The sequence below is a fragment of the Paroedura picta genome, chromosome 5 (genome assembly GCF_049243985.1).
Source record: "Paroedura picta isolate Pp20150507F chromosome 5, Ppicta_v3.0, whole genome shotgun sequence".
NCBI classification, from domain to species: Eukaryota; Metazoa; Chordata; class Lepidosauria; order Squamata; family Gekkonidae; genus Paroedura; species Paroedura picta.
Window position 1 is genome coordinate 17,071,940 of NC_135373.1, and position 20,290 is coordinate 17,092,229.

The following is a 20,290-nucleotide window of genomic DNA, read 5'->3' on the forward strand; positions in this document are numbered from 1 at the left end:
TTATTTCAGACAGCCTTGGCCCTGTTTATGCCCCGTTTTGCACCGTGACAAGAAAGGGGAAGCGGATTCTACCGCTTTCCCTCATCGTAGGGCAAAAGGTCATTGTGCTGACCACTAGAGAGCTATGGGTTGCTGCCGATGTCTTGAGTAAGCAGCACTAAAGCCCACGAGCCATGAGAGGCTGTACAGTGGCAAATTCCTCATGCAGAAACGGTCCCAGGCTGGCTTCTCCAGTGACAGGCAAAAAAGAAAATAAACCCCACAGGTGCACACAATCATTCTCTTTTCTATTTTTGCCCTGATTGTTCAGCAATCCACGCTCATGGCACACGAGCATGCATTCCACACCACTGTGCTTGCCACATCCTTAATTCTCCAAAGCCTGAAATCAGCAGATGTAGTCCCAGAAACAAACCAGACATTCACTTCCCTTGTAGTCAAGCCACCCCCAAACAGTTGTTTTGAATCCAGTTGATAGAAGCACAACTGTTGCTTATCAAGGTGCAGCATCAATGGGAGAACTCATGCTGAAGAATCCTAGAGCCAGGAGGCAAGGTCAGGGAAAGACTTCAGCCTCTATGCCAGGGGTAGTCAAACTGCAGCCCTCCAGATGTCCATGGACTACAATTCCCAGGAGCCCCTGCCAGCGAATGCTGGCAGGGGCTCCTGGGAATTGTAGTCCATGGACATCTGGAGGGCTGCAATTTGACTACCCCTGCTCTATGCCCTATTGTTGGCCCTCTAGAAGGCACTGGTTGGCCAGTGTATGAGGCAGGATGCAGATGGGGGATCACTTGACTTTACTGCAGACTTCCCTGGTGTTACAAGAGTCCCTGAGGGTGAGGGTAGGGGCCATGCCCCGGTGCTCTTCCAGGAACTATCTGAGTCCTCAGCGGAGCTGCTCTCTCCCTTCCGTCTTGCCCTCCTCCGCCTGGCACGACCCCCAGACTTCAGCCCTCTGTCCTCAGCCAGCATGGTGTGGCAGCTCCTAAGCTGGAAAGCTGGGTTTGATTCCCTGCTTCCCTCCATGCAGCCAGCCAGGTGTCTCTGGGCTAGCCACAGTCCAGATAGTGCTGTTCTCACAGAGCAGTCTCTCTCTCATCCCCACCCACCTCACCGGGTGTCTTTTGTGAGAAAGGGAAGGCGATTGTCAGCCGGTTTGAAGCTCCTTCGGGCAGTGCAAAGCGGGGTGTAAAAACCCACTCTTCTTCTCATCCCCTCACCCCAGACCAAAAACCAGTAGGCGAGAGCGGCATAACTTCCTCAGCGCCTTCGGTCCCCGTCCCTCGCCCGTCTGTGCTCTTTGCTTTCTCCGTCCTTTCTCTTGCCGCCCACGCCCTGCTCTCCCCCACCACCCCCCCCTCACTTTCCCCACCTGTGGTGTCCTCTCCGGGCGCCTCCCGTTATTCAGCTTCACACGATGCAGCGCCGCCCCCCTCCCCGCTTACCGGAGGCTGCCAAAGACCCGAGGCCGCACCCCGGGGCGCCGCCCGCCACCTTCCCAGGCACGCGGCCAGGAGCTGCGGGCCGCTTTGTCCACTTCCCTCTCCGGCACTGGCGAGTCCGGGGGAAGCTCTGCCGCAGCCCCGGAGCCCGACCCGGCCGCGCTGAGCAGCGCCGTCCCTGCAGGTGTGTGGGCTGGAAAGGGGGGGGGGGCTGACGTTGCTCTTCGCCCCTGGCGTCGTGGGGGCCGTCGAGGCTGTTTGTCATGGTTAAGAGCGAGCGGGGGAGGAGGGGGGGGCTCTAATCTTGCCAGCAGGGTTTGATTGACCGCTCCCCCACATGCAGCCAGCTGGGTGACTTTGGCCCAGTCACAGTCCTGATAGAGCAGTTCTCACAGAGCAGTTGTATCAGAGCTCGCTTAGCCTCTCCTACCTCACAGGGTGTCTGTTGTGGGGAGAGGAAAGGGAAGGCGATTGTGTGCCGCTTTGAGAATCCTTCTGATAGAGAAAAGCGGCGTATAAGAACCAGCTCTTCTTCTCCTGGGTCTCTTCATTCCTATGGCAGGCCAGGAGCGGCCCCAGGTGTCTCCCGGGGAGGCCCAGATGAGTCCCACCTCCTGGCCTTGGAGGCTCAGGATTCCTGCCAGCGCTGGGAAGTCTGGGCAAGGGTATACCATTTTCTCGGAGGGGGGGCACCGATCTCTGTTGGCTGGAACCCAGCAGTAATTCTGGAGGATGGCGGCCCTATCTCTATCCGTGCATAATTTTATAAGCCTTTGTGGTGTCTCCCCTTAGCCATCTTGTTTCTAGGCTGAAAAGTTCAAGACTCTCCGTTCTATCCCTACAGAGAATCTGTTCCATCCCCTTGATAATGTGGGTTGCCTTCTCTTCTTTCTCAGCAAGGCCTCTTTTGAGATGAGGTGACTTCAGATTGCCAGGCCCCCTTCATCCCTGGCAGGGGAGGGGAGGATGCAGTTAACAGATCCACGTTGGGAAACTCTTAGAGATTTAGGGATTGACCTAGGGAGGACAGCAGTGGAATATGATGCTGTAAAGCAGGGGTGGGCAAACTGTGGCCCTCCAGATGTCCATGGACTACAATTCCCATGAGCCCCTGCCAGCAAATTATGCCAGGGGCTCATGGGAATTGTAGTCCATGGACATCTGGAGGGCCACAGTTTGCCCACCCTTGCTGTAAAGCCCACACTTTTCTCCAGGGAAATGGATCTCTGTGGTCTGGAGATGAGTTTTAATTCCAGGGGACCCACTAGGGTTGCATGCTCTGGTGCGCTTCAGCAAGCACCGAAGTGGCCAAAGCACACCAGAGTGCACAACCCTAGATCCCACCTGGAGGCTGGCAGCCTTCCAATGACTGGAACGCCACAGAATTTCCCAAAGGAGGCCGCATCCTTGCTCTTCATAAGGCAGTTCTAACAGAGGCTGTTTGAGTGTTGGTCCCTTTCCTATGAATTCCCAGCCTGGAGTCCAATCCGTCTGTATTTGCATCTCCAAAAGAGACTTTTCAGACCAGAGACTGTTGAGAGTATCATTCAGGACGTCTGTGGAGTCACCTGGGAACTAAACCTTCCTAGCAAGGAACCCCTTCCCTGAATCCCTTTCAGAACCCAACTTTAGGGGGAAATTAGGGTTGCCAGCTTCAAGGTGGGAAAAACCTGGGGACTTGAGGGGTGGGGCCTGCAGAGGGTGGGATTTGGGGTGGGGAGAGAATGAAATGGGGGGATAATAGCATACAGTGACCATTTTCTCCAGGGGAGCTGATCTCTTTTGTCTGGAGGTGAGCTGTGATTCCAGGGGATTACCCAGGTCCCACCTGGAGGCTGGCATCTGTAGCAAAACCTGTTCTGCTACTTTACAATAGATATCAGTTGAACCTCAAATAACTTCTCTTTGATTGTTAGCATAGCTTTACAACTAAAAGCAAAAGCAAGCAAAAAATACCTACCCAGAAAAACCACAAAACAAGATATTCTTTTGTATTGTTTCTTTGGAGAGTGCCAGAGTAGGTGGGACGCCCTTTTTAAAGAAAGCTGCAATCTGCCAGTTTTGGGATGGGAAGTACCTGAAGTTTTGGGGGTGGAGCCTAAGGAGGGTAGAGTTTAGGGTGGGGAGGGACTTCATTGGGGCATAATATCATAGAGCCCACCTTCCAGAGTGGACATTTTCTCCACAGGAGCTGATCCCTGTGGCCTGGACATCAATTGTAATCCCAGGAGAGCTCCAGCCACCACCTGGAGGTTGGCAACCCTACCCCCAGGAGGAAACTTTTGCAAAGAATAACAGAGAGAAGAGGTGAAAAGCCTTTGCAAAACAAGGAATGCTCAGGTAGGGGAAAAGCCACACACCCTGCAAAGTGAGAAGGAACTCACCAAGGGTCTTTGTAGCAGGAGATTCCACAGAGGTGGGATTCTTTTCCATACTTGCAAAAGGAAACACCTTCACTTTTAAGAGTGGGGCATTCAGTAAAAGTGGGGCATTTCCCAGAAAGTGGAAGGGGCAACCAGGGGGTCTGCTATTCTAGACTTGATTCTCAGCAATAAGGAAGAAGTGGTTGATGAAGTAAAAGTTGTGGGCATGCTTGATAGTAGCGACCGTGTGATTTTGGACTTTATGATCTTGGGGAAGAGAGAAGCTGTCCATACTCACACATTCAGGCTGGACCTCAGGAGAGCAAATTTTAACAAACAATAGTGATAAATGTAAATTTCTGCCTTTAGGTAGGAAAAGTCATATGCACCACTATAGGATGGGTGAGACTTGTCTTGGCAGTAGTTCGCGTGAAAAGGATTTGGGAGTCTTAGCAGACCAGACGCTGAACATGAGTCAGCAGTGTGACTTAATGGCTAAAAGGCAAATGGGATTTGGGGCTGTATTAAAAGAAGTGTAGTGTCCAGATCACTCGAGGTGATGGTATCGCTTTACTCTGCTCCGGTAAGACCTCACTTGGAGTACTGTGTTCGGTTTGGGGCACCACAACTGAAGAAAGATGTAGACAAACTGGAGTGTGTCCAGAGAAGGGCTATGAAGATGGTGAGGGGTTTGGAGACCAAGTCATATGAGGAAAGGAAAGGATGAGGGAGCTTGGTATGTTTAGCTGGAGAGAAGACAACAAAGAGGTGATATGATAACCATCTTCAAGTACTTGAAGGGAAGTTATATAGAAGACTGAGAAGAATTGTTTTTGGTTGCCCCAGAGATTCAGACTAGAACCAATGGGTTGAAACTAATCCAGAATAATTTTCAGCTAAACATCCGGAAGAAGTTCCAAACAGAGCGATTCCTCAGAAGAACAGGCTTCCTCAGGAGTTTGTGGGGTCTCCTTCTTTGGACGTTTTTAATCAGAGGCTAGATATAATCTGACAGAAACGCCAATTTTATGAACTTAGGCAGTTGGTGAGGGCATGGGCAGGAAGGGATGTGCCAGTGTTTGTCTCTTGTGGCACCTCCTTACATACCCAGGGAATTGCTGACTGCCACAGTAGAATGGTAGGTGAATTTCCTCCAAGCCAGGCTGGATTCTGGAGATTTTTGGTGGTTGTGGGCTTTAAATGGGGGTCAATGTAGTTGGGCATTAAATGGGGTCAATGTAGTTGTGAGTTCCTGCACCGTGCAGGGCGTTGGACTAGATAACCCTCGAGATCCCTTCCAACTCTATGATTCTGTGGGTATTCTTATCACTTGGGGTAAAGGAATGCATTTCTAAAGGACTACCATTTCCACTCGGAAGCACATAGCACATTCCCACTGGAAACCTACCCAAGTGTAGGGTTGCCAACCTCCAGGTGGTGGCTGGAGGCCTCCTGGGATTACAGCTGAAATCCAGGCACTGGAGGTAGTTCCTCTGGAGAAAATGGCCACTTTGGAAGATTGGAGTCTATAGCATTATATCTTGCTCGAGCCCCTACCCTACCCCAAATCCTGCTCTCCTCAGGCTCCACCCCCAAAATTCCAGGTATTTACAACCTGGAACTGACAACTCCACCACGTGTGGCCTGTAGCTAGCCTAGAATTACATCTGTTTTCCAGATGTGAGAGCTCAGTTCCCATGGAGAAAATGGCTGTTTTGAAGGGTAGAATATGGTAGAATATGGTTGCCAGTCTCCAGGTGGGGCCTGGGGACCCCCTGGAATTACAGCTCATCTCCAGACTAAAGAGATCAGTTTCCCCTGGAGAAAATGGCTGCTTTGGAGGGGGGACTCTAGGGCCTTGTTCCCCACTGAGGTTCCTGCTCCATCCCCAAATCCCCAGGAATTTCCTAGCCTGGATCTGGCAACCCTGCTCCCCATCCCCCGCTGTTGGTCAGGGAAATCTGGTGACCTAAGCGCCCTCCAGTCTCCATACCCCACCTTCTCAAAATTCTACCTCCAGATCTCCAGCGATGTCCCAACCTGGAGCTGGCAACCCTAAATACCTGAAGAAGTCTCAAATGGTCAATAAGCCTATCAGACCAACACATTGTGGAGAGAGACTGGATTCTGGGATTATGGACCCCAAAGACAGATGTGCCCATATGCTCTTCTAGCCCTGCAGCTGTTCCTGAGTTGTGACTGGAAAGCAGAAGAAGTTAGCTCGAGAGGCAGAAACAGAACTGAAAACCACCTGGCCATTCACTTCCCTTTAAATAAACAACGCTGTTTTAGTTTCCCACAGTGGCTAGGAAGAGAGAGAATTGAATACCTCCCTGAATAGATTGTCAGAAATCCGTACTGTCCGTACTGGCACCAAGCTAACATGAAGGCCCAAGAGACAGGTAGGCGGGAAACTTTCCCTCAGATAAGGCGTAGACTCCGCTGAAGCAGCACTCTCACCCTTGCGAACCTCCAGGTAGATCCTGGAGATCCACTGGAATTACAGCTGCTCTCCAGACAACAGAGATCAGTTCCCCCGGACAAATGGGCCGTTTTGGAGGGTGGTGCTATACCCTCTCTCCCCTCCCCAGGTTTCACCCCCAAATCTCCAGGAATTTTTCAACTGGGAGTTGGCACCGTGTGATTCCTGGCAATAGCAAACTACTTCTATCTGTAGAACAGCTGGACTCATGGAAGAACGATCAAAATGAAAGATGCATGGAGGACACTGCATGTAGGGGGCCTGCAGTAGGCAGGGAGGAGAAATTAAAGCAAGCCTGCAGGTTGCTTGTTGATGGGGGGGGGCGGGGACTGACCATTTGCTTACCTGCCCTTGGACTTTCGTGACCAAGTTAAGCTTTGCTAAGGCATGAAGATCAGAATGATCTTCAAAATATGTTGCTTTCAAAACTGGGGCATGGCTCTTTGCTGTGGTATTTATCCCCAAAGCAAAGCACTTTGGGGATAAATCCCATTTGTGTGACTGAGTAGCAGCTCTGCACTTTTGTTGGCCCCTTGTAAAACCCTTCTCTGGTTTGTGGAAAGATGCAACTGTGGGAAAACAGCCACCGCAGTCACGGTGTTTTCTGTGACAAAAATAAACGGGAGTCTGGTGGGATTGAGAGACAGAATGTGCGGGATTAATGCTGCCAAGTCATGGCCAGTTTATGGCGACCCTGGTTTTCAAGGCAAGAGTCATTCAGAGGTGCTTGGCCATGGCTTACTTCTGTGTAGCAACCCAGGACTTCTTCGGTGGTTTCCCATCCCCGTACTAACCAGGGCTGTGACCCTTCTTGGCTTCTGAGATGTGGCAAGAGCAAGCTAACCAGGCAGGGCTACTGAGAAGGCTAACATGATTTAATTCTAGATTCTTGTGGACTAGCTCAGTTACTGCAGGTCACGATATTCGTGATCCCTGAACAGAAGTTAGGGTTACCAGAAGTCTGTTTTTGAGAGGACATGGGTGACCTTGGGCTTGCCACAGCACTGATAAAGCTGTTCTGGCTGAGCAGTAATATCAGGACTTTCTCAGCCTCACCTCCCTCACAGGGTGTCTGTTGTGGGGAGAGGAAAGGGAAGGCGACTGTAAGCTGCTTTGAGACTCCTTCGGGAAGAAAAGTGGTATATAAGAACCAACTTCTTCTTCTTGGTGTTCATCCACCGACATGGTATTGTGGTTAAGAGCAGCAGCTTCTAATCTAGTGAGCTGGGCTTCATTCCCTGCTCCTCCACATGCAGCTATCTGGGTGACTTTGGGCTGTCACAGTCCTGATAGATCTGTTCTCACAGAACAGTTCTGTCAGAGCTCTCTCAGTATCACCTACCTCACAGGCTGCCTGTTGTGGGAAGAGGAAAGGAAGGCGATTGTAAGCTGGTTTGAGACTCCTTTGGGCAGTGAAAGACAGGGTATGAAAACCAACTCTTCTTCTTTTAGGCTCTTTCTAAAAACCTATATCCTTTTTTTTTCTTTTTCAAAATATGGTAACCTTAAAAGAAAGGAAGTTATGGCTTACCAAAAAATGCCACATTTAGATAGATATTGCTCATGTAATACAAATAATATTTGAACTGTCCCAAATGTCCTTTTTTACTGTCCTTTTTATCTGTATAAAGTCAGGAGGTATGCCAAAGTTAATTGCTTATAATATGCAAATATATTTATTAGAGCCCCAAACACCTTTTAAAACGAAACAAAACTTTGCGGGTTGGGGAGGGGTGGAAAGGGAAGAGGGTGCTATTTAACCCTTTCCCTGCCCACAGCCTCTCTGCCCCACATTGTGGCTCTGCCCCCGTGGGGCTCAAACTGTGGGCTTGCTACAGTTGCCATGAGTTGGGAAATTCCTGAAGGTTTTGGGAATGGAACCTGGGGAGGGCAGGGACCTCCACAGGTTTTAATATTTTCTCCAGGGGAACTGATCTCTCTATTCTGGAGGTCTACAGTAATTCCCAGAGATCTCCAAGACCCACCTGGAGATTGGTGAAAGGTTTTGTTGAAAATGGAGGAGGGGGAGGATCGGAGGTGAGAACCCACTGGTTTTGGCAACTTCTGGGGGGCACCAGGAAAAAAAGGGGGGGCTGTGTAGTGGTGACTCTGAAACTACAGTAAATAATGATTCCAAAAGTGCAAAATACATCATGGTGTAGTGGTTAAAAGTGGTGGATTCTAATCTGGTGAGCTGGGCTTGATTCCCTGCTCTTCCACATGTAGCGAGAGACTCCTTCAGGCAATGAAAAGCAGGCTATAAAACCCTCCTCTTCCTCCTCCTCCTCCTCTCCTCCTCCCCTCCTCCTTCAGCATCATAAAGACAATCATCATGAGTAATAACTAAACAACACTGTAAATTTGTGTACAATACTACAAGTGTAATAAAAAAAATAGTTCAGGGAAAAATCCAACATGTAAGTTCCAACTGAAGGCCAAATGACATTTCGCAGGGTGGCTTCCACAGTGGACCAAATGGGATTAATATAATATTATCAAGTTCTTCAAGGGAATAAAAAATTGACTTAGAAGAATTCTCAAAAAAATGAACTAATTTATTGCATCAAACGGTACTTTTGTTTCTTTATTACTTAGATTTTTAGCCCGCCACTCTCCAGAGACTCATGGTGGGGTACAATATAACCCCCCCCCCATAAAACATGATAGAACCCCATCCCATAACAAAACAACAAATCATAGTTAAAAGAGGATAAAACAAGATTGGTGGTATCATCCCTCCCCCAATCCCTGCAGCCGTTTACCCCCCCCCCCGGGTGGGGTATGCTGGATGTTATTGCGTAACATGAGGAGGGTCCCTCATTGTTCCTGGCTCTGACTCAACCAAAGACCTGGCAGAGGAGCTCCATTTTGCAGGCCCTGTAGAACTCTGATAGCTCCATCAGGGCCCTCAGCTCTTCTGGGAGCTCATTCCACCAGGTTGGGGCCAGGACCGATAAGGCCCTGGCCCAGGTTGAGGCCAGGTGTGCTTCTTTGGGGCCAAGAACCACCAGTTGATTAGCATCCGCAGAGCGAAGTGCCCTGTGGGGGGCATAAAGAGACAAGCAGTCCCTCAAATAGGCAGGATCCAAGCTGCGAATGGCCTTAAATGTTAGCACCAAAATCTTAAACCTGATCTGGGCCAGGACAGACAACCAATGCAGCTGACTCAGCACAGGCTGCATATAGAACCTCCAAGATGAACCAGGCTGATTGCCATTTCTTGAATGTTCTCTCCGCGATATCCAATGGTAACATTTGGAATAAAAAGTTAAACTTTGGCAGTATATTAATTTTAACTGTTGCTCTCCGTGCTGACCAAGACAGTTTCATGTCATTCCGTCTTTTGATATCCAATTCAATATTGTTCCAGAGTTTATTATAATTGCCAACAAAAAGTTCCTAAAAGTCATTATCCAAATAAATCCCGAGATATTTTACCCATTTTGGATTAATTTCACAACCAGTATTTCCTTTAATAGCTTGTATCTCCGAGTCTGTAACTCCTCATAACATAATTTTGGTTTTGGCTTTATTTATTTTATATCCAGAATAAAGCCCGAAGTCTCTCAGCAGATCCAGGAGTGCTGGAATTGAAGTTGTTAGGTTTGTCAAAGTGCAGACTGTCACCTGCGTAACATTTCAATTTAAATTCTTCACCTTCAATCTTTACTCCGGTGATCGCTTTTGTTTCTCGCATTTTAGTTGCCAATATTTCTAGTACCAAATTAAATAATAATGGAGATAGTGGGCATCCTTGCCTAGTCCCTTTATTTATGGTAATAGACTGATTTGTAAGCATACCATTCACTAAGATTCTTGCTTCTTGTTCCGAATATATGCACCTAATCAGATCCAAAAAGAAGTTCCCACATTCTAGTGTTTTTAAAGTTTCAAATAGGAAGCCCCAACAAACATTATCAAAAGCTTTCTCTGCATCCAAGAATATGAAGGCAGCTTTCAACTTTTTTGGGACACATAATCTGACACATTCAAAACAAATCGCATGTTACTCCTCATTAATCTTCTTGGCATGAAACCTGTTTGATTCTGGTGTACTATATCGCCAATAGATCTTTCAAGTCGCCAATAGATCTTTCAAGACATGTTTGAATTTCTTCTTCTTTTGTGTAATTTATTCCATCACATTTTAGTTTATTTATATTATGTTTTTGAAAGTTCTTCCTCAGTTTATTAGCCAACCATTTCCCTGGTTTGTCTGCCCACTCAAAGTTTTTTTGTTTGAGATAATCCAGTTTCCTCCTCATCTCTTCCACCTCCAAATTATCTCTCTGTATTCTCAGTAATTTGATATGCTTTGCTAATCTTCTTGTTTGGTGTTGTTGATGTTGGTATTCCAATTGTTGCAACTTTTCCTTTATCTCCTCCACCCTCTTCTCTTTCCTGTTCCCTGCCATTGTATTCAAATGTATAAGTGTGCCCTTCATGAATGCCTTGATAGCATCCCAAAACATAGCCATTGATACATCTGGAGTGACATTCAGTTGGAAGACATCTTGCAAGGTTAACTCACACATCTGTTGTACCTTTGGATCCTCTAAGAGGTAATCATTCATTCTCCACCTCCTCATTCCAATTCTTCTTACCGACAGTTCAATTTGCAATTGATTATGATCGGCATAGGTGTTTGGTAATATCTCAGAGCTTACCAATTTAGATAACATTTGCTTAGATGACCAACTTTGATCCAGTCTTGAATAAGCCTTATGTCTGTGCAAATAAAACGTATATTGGCGCATTTTTAGATGATGTTCTCTCCACACGTCTACTAGAGCCAAATGTTGGAAGTTGGATCTTGCAGAGGATAGAAAAATTGAACCAGGTTTCCTCGATGATTTGTCCCACGATGCATTCTGAACTGCATTGGGAAGGAAGAAATTAGAAGACGTTAGAATCACATAAAATCAGTTCTCCTGGAGAAAATGGCTGCCTTAGAACATGGACTGTATGACAGTGTACCACCCCCCAGGGTCCTTGTCCTCTCCAGGCTCAATTCCTCAAATCTCCAGGAAATTCCCAACCCAGAGCTCTCAAAAGAAGAATCTACAGATGCCTATAATGTTTAAGTGCCTCACTGTGGTTCTTCTGCTCTGGATTCCCACCCCCTAATTTGTTTTTTTAAAGACATCTTCATCTGCTTTATTGACTACAAGAAAGCTTTTGATTGTGTGTATCTCAACAAATTGTGGGAAGCCCTGCAAAATTTGGGGCTGCCAGTGAATTTAATCAAACTGATACAGTCACTCTATGCAAACCAAGAAGCCATTGAACATACACCATTTGGTTCAAAATAAGGAAAGGAGTATGCTAAAGTTGCATTCTTTCCCCCTTCCTGCTCAACTGGTATGCTGAGATCATTATGAGAGTACTGAACTCAAAGAAGCAAACCCTGGAACTGAGATTGGAGGAAGGAATATAAATAATCTTTGGTATGCTGATGACACTACCCTCCTGTCAGAAACTAAGGAAGGCCTAGAACCCCTGATGACAAAGGTCAATGAAGTAAGAGAGAAATTTAGACTTTTCTTAAGGGACAAAAATAACATCCGCTGCAAAAAACAGTCATGTCACAATAAAAATTGATGGTGAAGAGATCGAATGTGATCAAGAATTCATTTTTCTTGGATCATGAATTCATGTGAGTAGTGACTGCAGTAGGTTAATAAAATGTCAAATTGCTCTGGGTCGCTCAGCAATGATGAGCTTGAACCAAACACGGAAAAGCAAAGACAGAAGCCAGGGTACCAAATGTAGATTAGTTTGATCTATCACATAAAAGTTGGATGATGAAAAAATCTGACAAGAGAAGATTCATTTGAACTCTGGGGCTGAAGAAGGCTTCTGCAGGTTCCATGGACAGGAAAAGTCACAAACAAGGAAATACTATAGGGCATAACGTATGATATATTATTGGTAGGCAAAATCACGAAACTACAGCTTCTTTACTTTGGCCATACCATGCGATCCAACTCATTGGAGAAAGCAATTATGCTAGGATTAGTCAGTGGAAAAAGGAAACCAGGCCAAAAAAAGATACGGTGGTTGGGCACAATCTGGGCGGGCACCGGCAAAAATATTGTATAGCTGACTGAGGCGGTGCAGAATTGGGGATTGTGGTGATAGCTGTACATTTGGATGGCCAAGGATTGGACACGACTGAATGGATGTCAACAACCATTGTTGTTTGCCTGCTTTGAGCTTGGAAATTCCTGGACCTGCAGGTTTAGATGGTGGAATCCAGGGAGGGTGGGGTTTGGGGAGAGGAAGGTTGTCGGAGAGATCAAATACTATCAGTTCTATCCTATAAAGCAGTGGTCCCCAACCTTTATGAGGCTGGGGACCGGCAGGGCAACTGCCAGCCCGCGCATCACGCATGCGCCATGCACGGCCAAAATCGCACATGCACGGCACTTTCGCGCATGCGCAAAAGTGCCGTGCATGCGTAATTTTGGACGCGCATGCGCAGTGCGCGACATGGCCCTGATTCCCTCTCCCCGCCCTCCCGCAGTAAGAAGCTTCCCGGGCCGCAAGCTTGCGGCCTGGGAAGTTTTTTACTGCGGGGGGGGGGGCGGGGAGAGGGAGCCGCGGCCCGGTACCATGGCCTTCGCGGCCTGGCACTGGGCCGCGGCCCGCAGGTTGGGGACCACTGCTATAAAGTAGCCAGAGTTGGAATACTGGGAGAATTCTAGGCACCACGTGGAGGCTGGGAACCATACCCAGGTGAGAATCAACTATCCAGGCTTCTTTACAGGAGGCCACAGTTCTGACCATGACAGCCTGGGCTAGCCCCATATCACCATATGCTGGAATCTAATCAGGGTCAGCCCTGGTCAGTACTTGGATGAGAGATCACCAAGGAAGTCCAGGGTCAGCCCTGGTCAGTACTTGGATGGGAGACCTCCAAAGAAGTCCAGGCTCAGTACTCTGATGGGAGACCACCAAGGAAGTTTAGGGTCAGCACTGATATGTGATCCTCTTTCCTGTTCACATGCTTTGGTATTCCACTTAATTGTTTTCATTGTTTGAGTATGTTGCACAGATTTGCTTGGTATGTTTTGGATTGTTTGCAACCTTGGGAGACCCTACATTGGGTGGAAAGATGGCATTAAAAAGATTTAAATAAGTAATAAAGGGAATATCATTGCCTGAATATCATCTCAGGTAGTTTACAGTTCTCTCTTCTCCACATCTGAATGGGCACAAGACTATCTTTCATGCCCTGTAGCCTTTGTGGAGAGGAAGTTGGAGAGACATGTCCCATTAACAAAAGAATTAATTTCATACTATTTCACAAACTATTAGCTTAACAAAAGACAGGGTCCTGGTAATCACCTGAGATATTTTCAGTGGCTTTCTCCAATGCGCACCTTATGTCCCTATGCCCCTAAGAGAGAAAAGCTCTCATGAATCAACCCTGAAGTGGTTTTATTTTCATATGTGTGTGCATGAAAGCATAAAATGAGTCGATGATTTTTAAAGTTAAATCTCTTTCTGACGCTTTTTGGCAGTCTCGCCTGCCCCATGCTGGGCTTAGACCTCCGGCTGCCATCCAGGTAGAGAGATACCTAGAGATTTTGGGGGTGGAGCCTGAGAAGGGCAGGGGAGGGGAGGGATGTCTATGGGTATAGTGCCCTAATCCACATTCCTAAGCAATCATTTTCTGCAGGCAAACTCAAGAGTCTTCCCCTCGAAAGAGATTTGTGGCAGGTTTTGCCATATTCCTGAATGGGAGAGACTTTGCTGCCATGGCTGTGGCATCCCCGACACCCTCCTCCACATCTTGGTTGGCTCTTTGCAGCCAACGCATCTCGATTCAAGACTATATAACCAAATTGGGGCCAAATGAATGGCAAGTTAAGCTCTGCTTAACGAGAAGAATCATGCTCTATTGGCTAAAACTGCTAATGTACTCTGTTCAGTGTTAAAAGTCAATCTTTCGTATTTGCAAAAATGCTAGCCTGTGCATTAGGCTTCAGTATATACCACCTATGTCCATCTGTACTGTGGTTATCTGTATTTATATGAATTTTATGCCATTAAAGGTAATCTATATATCTATCTCCAGCAAACTGATATCTATTGCCTGAAGAAGAGTTGGTTCTTATATGCCACTTTTCTCTACCTGAAGGAGTCTCAAAGTGGTTTACAATCCCCTTCTCTTTCCTCTCCCCATAACAGACACCTTGTGAGGGAGGTGGGGCTGAGAGAGACCTGATATTAAGAAGAAGAGTTGGTTCTTAGATGCCGCTTTTCTCTACCCAAAAGAGTCTCAAAGCGGCTTATATTCGCCTTCCCTTTCCTCTCCCCACAAGAGACATCCTGTGAGGGAGGTGAGGCTGAGAGAGCCTTGATATCTCCTCTGTCAGAACAGCTTTATCAATGCTGTGGTGAGCCCAAAGTCATCCAGCTGGCTGCATGTGGGGGAGCACAGAATCGAACCCAGCTCTCCAGATTAGAAGTCTGCACTAATCATAATCCCACTTGAAGAGTCACTTGAAGAAAAAAACACTGAAGAGGTGTCAAATTCAACTTTTTCATGATTATCCAAAGCCAAACAAGCTCCAGTATGAAGTACTAATTTTCAAAGTGTGTTCTTCTGTCAGTGGCTATACATTCTAAATAATAAATCAAATTGTATTTACAAAATTTACCCTTATAATCACATTCATAATATAATTGAATGTATTAAAGCAATCATATCTGGTTTAAATTTCTCAACTTGGACAATTCTACAATTGAAAATAAAACCGTCATGAAACACCAATATACAACAATGAAAAATTATATAATGCCATACAACAAGTATAACATACCTATAGAATATTAATGCAACATAGTTTCACCAAGCTTTTAAGCCATTATAATTTATATATTTTTCTTCATCTGATTAGTCTGTGGACTGACGGGTCTTTCTATTTTGACATCATTTTGGCAACCCTGCTTTGTGACCTGAGTGACCCTGGTGTGGTACAGACCCTTAGACTATCACCCCACCCACCAGGACTTTTCCTCGTAGCCTAAATAGCGATCCACCCCAGGGTCCCTTGTATATTATATTGGTGCAGAATTTACAGAGAACTTGGGGGGGGGGGGGAGAGGAAATGATTCCATGGATGTCAGTAAAACGGCAGTTCCCAAGTGATAACCAAGTTCCTGATGAATGTTCTTTGGTTCTAGGGGGCTACCAGAGGATTTTGAAATTGTGGATTCCACTCACGCAAATGAGGAGATTAGGACTGCTCCTCCCTTCCTTGGCTTTCGTGCTGTTTAACACTCAGCAGGCCAGCTCCTATGGCTTCAGGAACTGCATCCAGATCATGGGAGACCCGGGGAACTTCAAGTGCATGCAGCGCTTCCTGACTTCCATCTCCAGCGCTGTGGGTGACCTCCCCAGCAACACTACGGTGGTCAATGCTTCCCACAACTCCATCTGGTCCTTGCCTTACGGGAGCTTCCTCCACCTGCCGGAGCTGCGGATCCTACAGCTCAGCTACAACAAAATACAGAACATAGAAGGTGGAGCCTTCGACAATCTCATGGCCTTGGAGATGCTCAACCTCTCCTTCAACTGTTTGGTAAATGTCTCCAAAGAGGTGTTCAGTGGCTTGGCTGGCCTCACCCACCTCGTTTTATACAACAACCATCTGAAAACGATACAGCCAGGGACGTTTGACCCATTGCAGAGCCTTTGGAAACTGCATCTCCAGTTTAACCTCCTGGAGAGCTTTGACGGAGTGCTTCTGGGCCTTCAGAACCTGACAAGGCTGAGAAACTTGAATTTGTGCAACAATCGTCTGGTCTCCCTAAGGTCAGAAGGCTGGCTTCCCAAGTCCCTCTCTACCCTCCTGCTTTGTAACAATTCCCTGAGGTGGATGGACGTGAAAGGGCATGGATTTCTGAAGAATGTGAAAAAGCTGGACCTTTCCTACAACAAGATCTCTAACTCTTCTTCCTTTGCTGCAGTCAGCCTCCGGAAACTTAGCACTCTGAAGCTGATGGGAAACATAATAGATGTTTTCCAGCTCTTGAATGTTTCTGATTTACGGCCTTCTAGCTTGGACTACTCAGGGCTGCACTTGCATAACTTTTCACAATTGGAAAGGATGTGCCAGCATCTCAGGAAATCTAACTTCCCCCTGAATCTTCATTTGCAGAGCAACAGCCTCAGGAACCTGAATGACAGCACCTTCTCCACTTGCCCACCAATCCGGCAACTGGATCTCTCGAGAAACCACCTCAAAGAAGTGGGGTGTGTAGGAGAACTGTTCAACAGGTCAGTGCCTAACCAGCTGCAAACCTTGACTGTCAAACACAACCTATTAAACAGGCTGAGGGACTGCCATGGCAAAACCACTTTGCAAGAACTAAGGAATATCTCCTTCAGCTTCAACCGCATCCTCTCAGTTAGCCCTTATGCTTTTGGCTATGCGCCTAATTTGGAGAGACTCCACCTCAACATCAACAACATCGCCTACCTGGACAAACGCGCCTTGAAGGGCCTCAGCAAACTCAGGGAGCTGCGTTTAGACAACAATCTTCTAACTGATCTCTACAACCTCAGCTTTGATCAACTGACCAATCTCCGGACACTCAACCTCCGGAACAACCGTATTTCCGTCCTCTTCCCCCAAATCTTCCACAGTTTAGGGATGCTGCATATCTTGGACCTGGGTGGGAACAACATCCGCCGATTAAGCAACAGGTCCCTCGAGGGGCTGAGGAATCTCTCCAACCTCTACCTAGATGGAAATCATATCGAACACATTAATTCAAATGTTTTCATCCCTGTGCAGAACACCCTGAAAGTGCTGGACTTGAAGAGCAATAAGATAATGTACATCAGCATGAAACAGCACAACACACCTCCATTCTCCTTTCTGAGCAAGGTCTATGATCTTAAACTTCAAGCTCAGCAGCCTTTTGGTCTGAAACTCATCCCGCCGAAGCTCTTCAAGGGCCTTACATCCCTCCGGAACCTCTACCTGTCAGGGAACAAGATCCTCTCCATTGCACCAGACGCCTTTGATGACCTAAAGCAGCTGCAATATCTCACATTGGCTGACAGCAGCAATGGCATGGGGAATCTTCCCCCTGGGGTATTCAAAAACCTTAGGAATCTGACTAGCCTCGACCTGGAGAATGTGGGCATCCACACGCTGACCCTGGAGGTCTTTGGCAACCTCAGTCGACTCCGCTTTCTCCAACTAGGGAAAAACGATCTGCAGACAATCAACAGCAGCGTGCTGGAAAACCTGACTTCACTGAGTTACCTTGACCTCCGCAAATGCCTACTGGCATGCACCTGTGATAACATTTGGTTCCAGGAATGGTTGAACAATGACCGAGTGCAGGTGGTTTACCTGTACAATTACACCTGCAATTCCGGGCAGAATTCCAGTTATGTTTACAGTTTTGATACCCGGGTCTGCTACCAGGATGTGGGGAAGTATCTATTCATGATCACCTTCCCGATCCTGTTGCTTCACATATTGCTTCCGTTACTCTACCAGCATACTTACTGGCACCTAAAATACCACTTATACATCCTGAGAGCTTGGGTCAACAGTCGCTGGAGGCGGGAGGAGGGCAAGCATTACAAATTTGATGCCTTTGTCTCTTACAATTCCACTGACGAGAAGTGGGTCCTGGAACATTTGGTACCCAGCCTAGAGGGCGGAGAAGCGCCAGTCTTCCGCCTGTGTCTTCACCACAGGGATTTCCATCCTGGAAAGTACATCATAGACAATATAGTGGACAGCATCCACAACAGCCGGCATACCATCTGTGTCATCAGCCGGAAATACCTACAAAGTGAGTGGTGCTCTATGGAGATCCAGTTGGCCAGCTATAGGCTGTTTGATGAACTGAAGGATGTCCTGATTCCTGTTTTCCTGGAGGACATTCCCAAGAAGGAGCTTTCGGTCTACCACCGGATGCGGAAGGTGATGTTGAAGAAAACATACATCAGTTGGCCGTCAGACCCCGAGGCTCAGAAGCTGTTCTGGGCTAAACTGAGATTAGCGATGAAGGGGAGCTACTCGGAGGAAGGGGAAGTAACACACTCGTTTGGGAAAGAAGGGAAGCCACTTTTGGAATCCACTTCCAAGATGGAATAGGGTGATTTTGTTCCAATCAAAACAAAAAGAAGAAACTGAACCTGCCCCCTTCCGAAGAATCAAGAACCAAAAGGTTAAAACCAAAATGTGTGGCCTAATGATTCAGTTTCTCCACAAAGAAAGTACAAATATATGTAAAATGTACAAATAGGCAAAAATCTGCAGGTATTTATGGCAAAATAATTTAAAACAATATTAGGCCTAAATGATATCCTTACAAGCAGAGTGAGATTATTCAATATCAAGTCAAGACTGTGACCATATGTCAAGAAACTGAATAATTAGGCATCACATCTGCATTTCTTTAAGTTTTGGTTTTTGCTCTAAAACACTAGTGGGCAGAACCCAATGTGGGAATGCTAATTTTGTACGAGAATGAGGAGTATGGAGCCACGGCTCAGTGGCAGAGCAGATGCTTGGCATGCAGGAGGTCTCAGGTTCCATCTCCGCCCTCTTGAGATGAAAGGACCAGATGGGAGATGATGTGAACAACCTCCATCCGAGACTAGGGATGGGTTTGTACCAGGGAAATGTGGTTTATCTGAGACCGTGTTTCATGATGTGCCCAAGTTGTAAGCCATGAACGGTCAAAAACCTTTAGGTGCCAAACAAATCGATTCACTGTGAGAGGTTTGTGACGTGATGGGCCCCCCTCAGTGTGCTAGAGATGCCAAACTCACAGTGGATCTCTGGCTGACTCTCCTCTGTCATCCAAGTTTGATGAGAATCCCAATTGCAGCCATTGAGATGTATGTGCAACGTTGCACAGACTGTGATTATGTTTTAATGCTGTTTTAACCTTATTAATGTGCACTTACTAATAAATATTTGTATTTTGAATTTCGAACAGATGTCATAGTGCCCAAACTGTGGCTCTTCAGATGTCCATGGACTACAATTCCCATCAACATTCTAGCAGGGGCTCATGGGACATGTAGTCCATGAACATCTGAAGAACCACAGTTTATCTACTCCTGGCATAGTGTGACTCACTTTGTGTAATCTGTCTTGGATCTGAATGAGACAGACAAGCCATACGCAATGTAAATAAAATGGTGAATGTTAAATAGAAATAGTAAACTTTGTTTCTCTTCCTACCCTTTCCACAAAACATAAGACAGGTAACACCAATTATAAAACATTAAAATAATTCCAGCTAACCCCTCCACACTCAAAAATTATTACCTATCAAGGAGTAACATTATTATTATTATTATTATTAGATATCTTTATTTGGGATATGTCTCTTCCCATGGTGTTCCGATGGCTTATAGGGGCCATTTTGCACTTCTAAAAACATAGCATTAAGCCAGCGCAATTACTTAATGCTATTAAAAATTGCCCCCCCCCCGCCATTTCTTACCTCCTCAATATCTGTTTCTTCTCCTGCTTTCTCACTCTTCCTGGCACTCCACATGGCTGATTAAAATGGCTGCAGAGAGAGACTCACAATACCAGTGAGTCTCCCTCCATCTGTCAATCATGGCAGCCAGCCAATCAACTTTCTCCCAGTTTTAATCATAGATGCATAGTGCATATTTTAATGGCACCCCACTTTGGAATTATGAGGCTTGAAGATCCATAAAAGTAATTTTTTCCTGATTTTTTTTTGGGGGGGAGGGGGTTGAGAGGCATGCTTTGTGTGGCAACTGGTGGAAGGAATTTTTTTTCTCTGCCTGGCTTAAGCAATGCATATTCGTTGCTCCAGGCAGCTTGCTACAAAAAAAAGCCCCATTCCAGGAAAAAGGGAAAGGGAGGTGGGCACAAGGGCAGGCGCTGGAGATGGATATCATGCTACTTCTGGCCACTCTGGTAACACACAGCTATTTCAATAGTGATTGCTGGTTGCTCTCCTCCCGCTCACGC

General features: G+C 46.6%; 1 protein-coding gene across 3 annotated transcripts; it reads left to right on the forward strand.

Moving 5' to 3' along the window:
- Positions 1-1,523: 1,523 nt before the first annotated feature.
- Positions 1,524-19,477, forward strand: LOC143837169 (uncharacterized). 3 transcript variants are annotated; one of them, XM_077336699.1, is made up of 2 exons: positions 1,524-1,629; positions 15,486-19,477. In XM_077336699.1, exon 2 carries the CDS (start codon positions 15,530-15,532, stop codon positions 18,422-18,424), a length of 2,895 nt encoding a protein of 964 aa, XP_077192814.1. In that variant the 5' UTR covers positions 1,524-1,629; positions 15,486-15,529; the 3' UTR covers positions 18,425-19,477. The 3 variants fall into 3 exon arrangements, with proteins under 3 accessions (XP_077192814.1, XP_077192815.1, XP_077192813.1); XM_077336700.1 differs by lacking the exon at positions 1,524-1,629 and adding an exon at positions 3,648-3,785; XM_077336698.1 differs by lacking the exon at positions 1,524-1,629 and adding an exon at positions 6,129-6,210.
- The last annotated feature ends 813 nt before the right edge of the window (positions 19,478-20,290 follow it).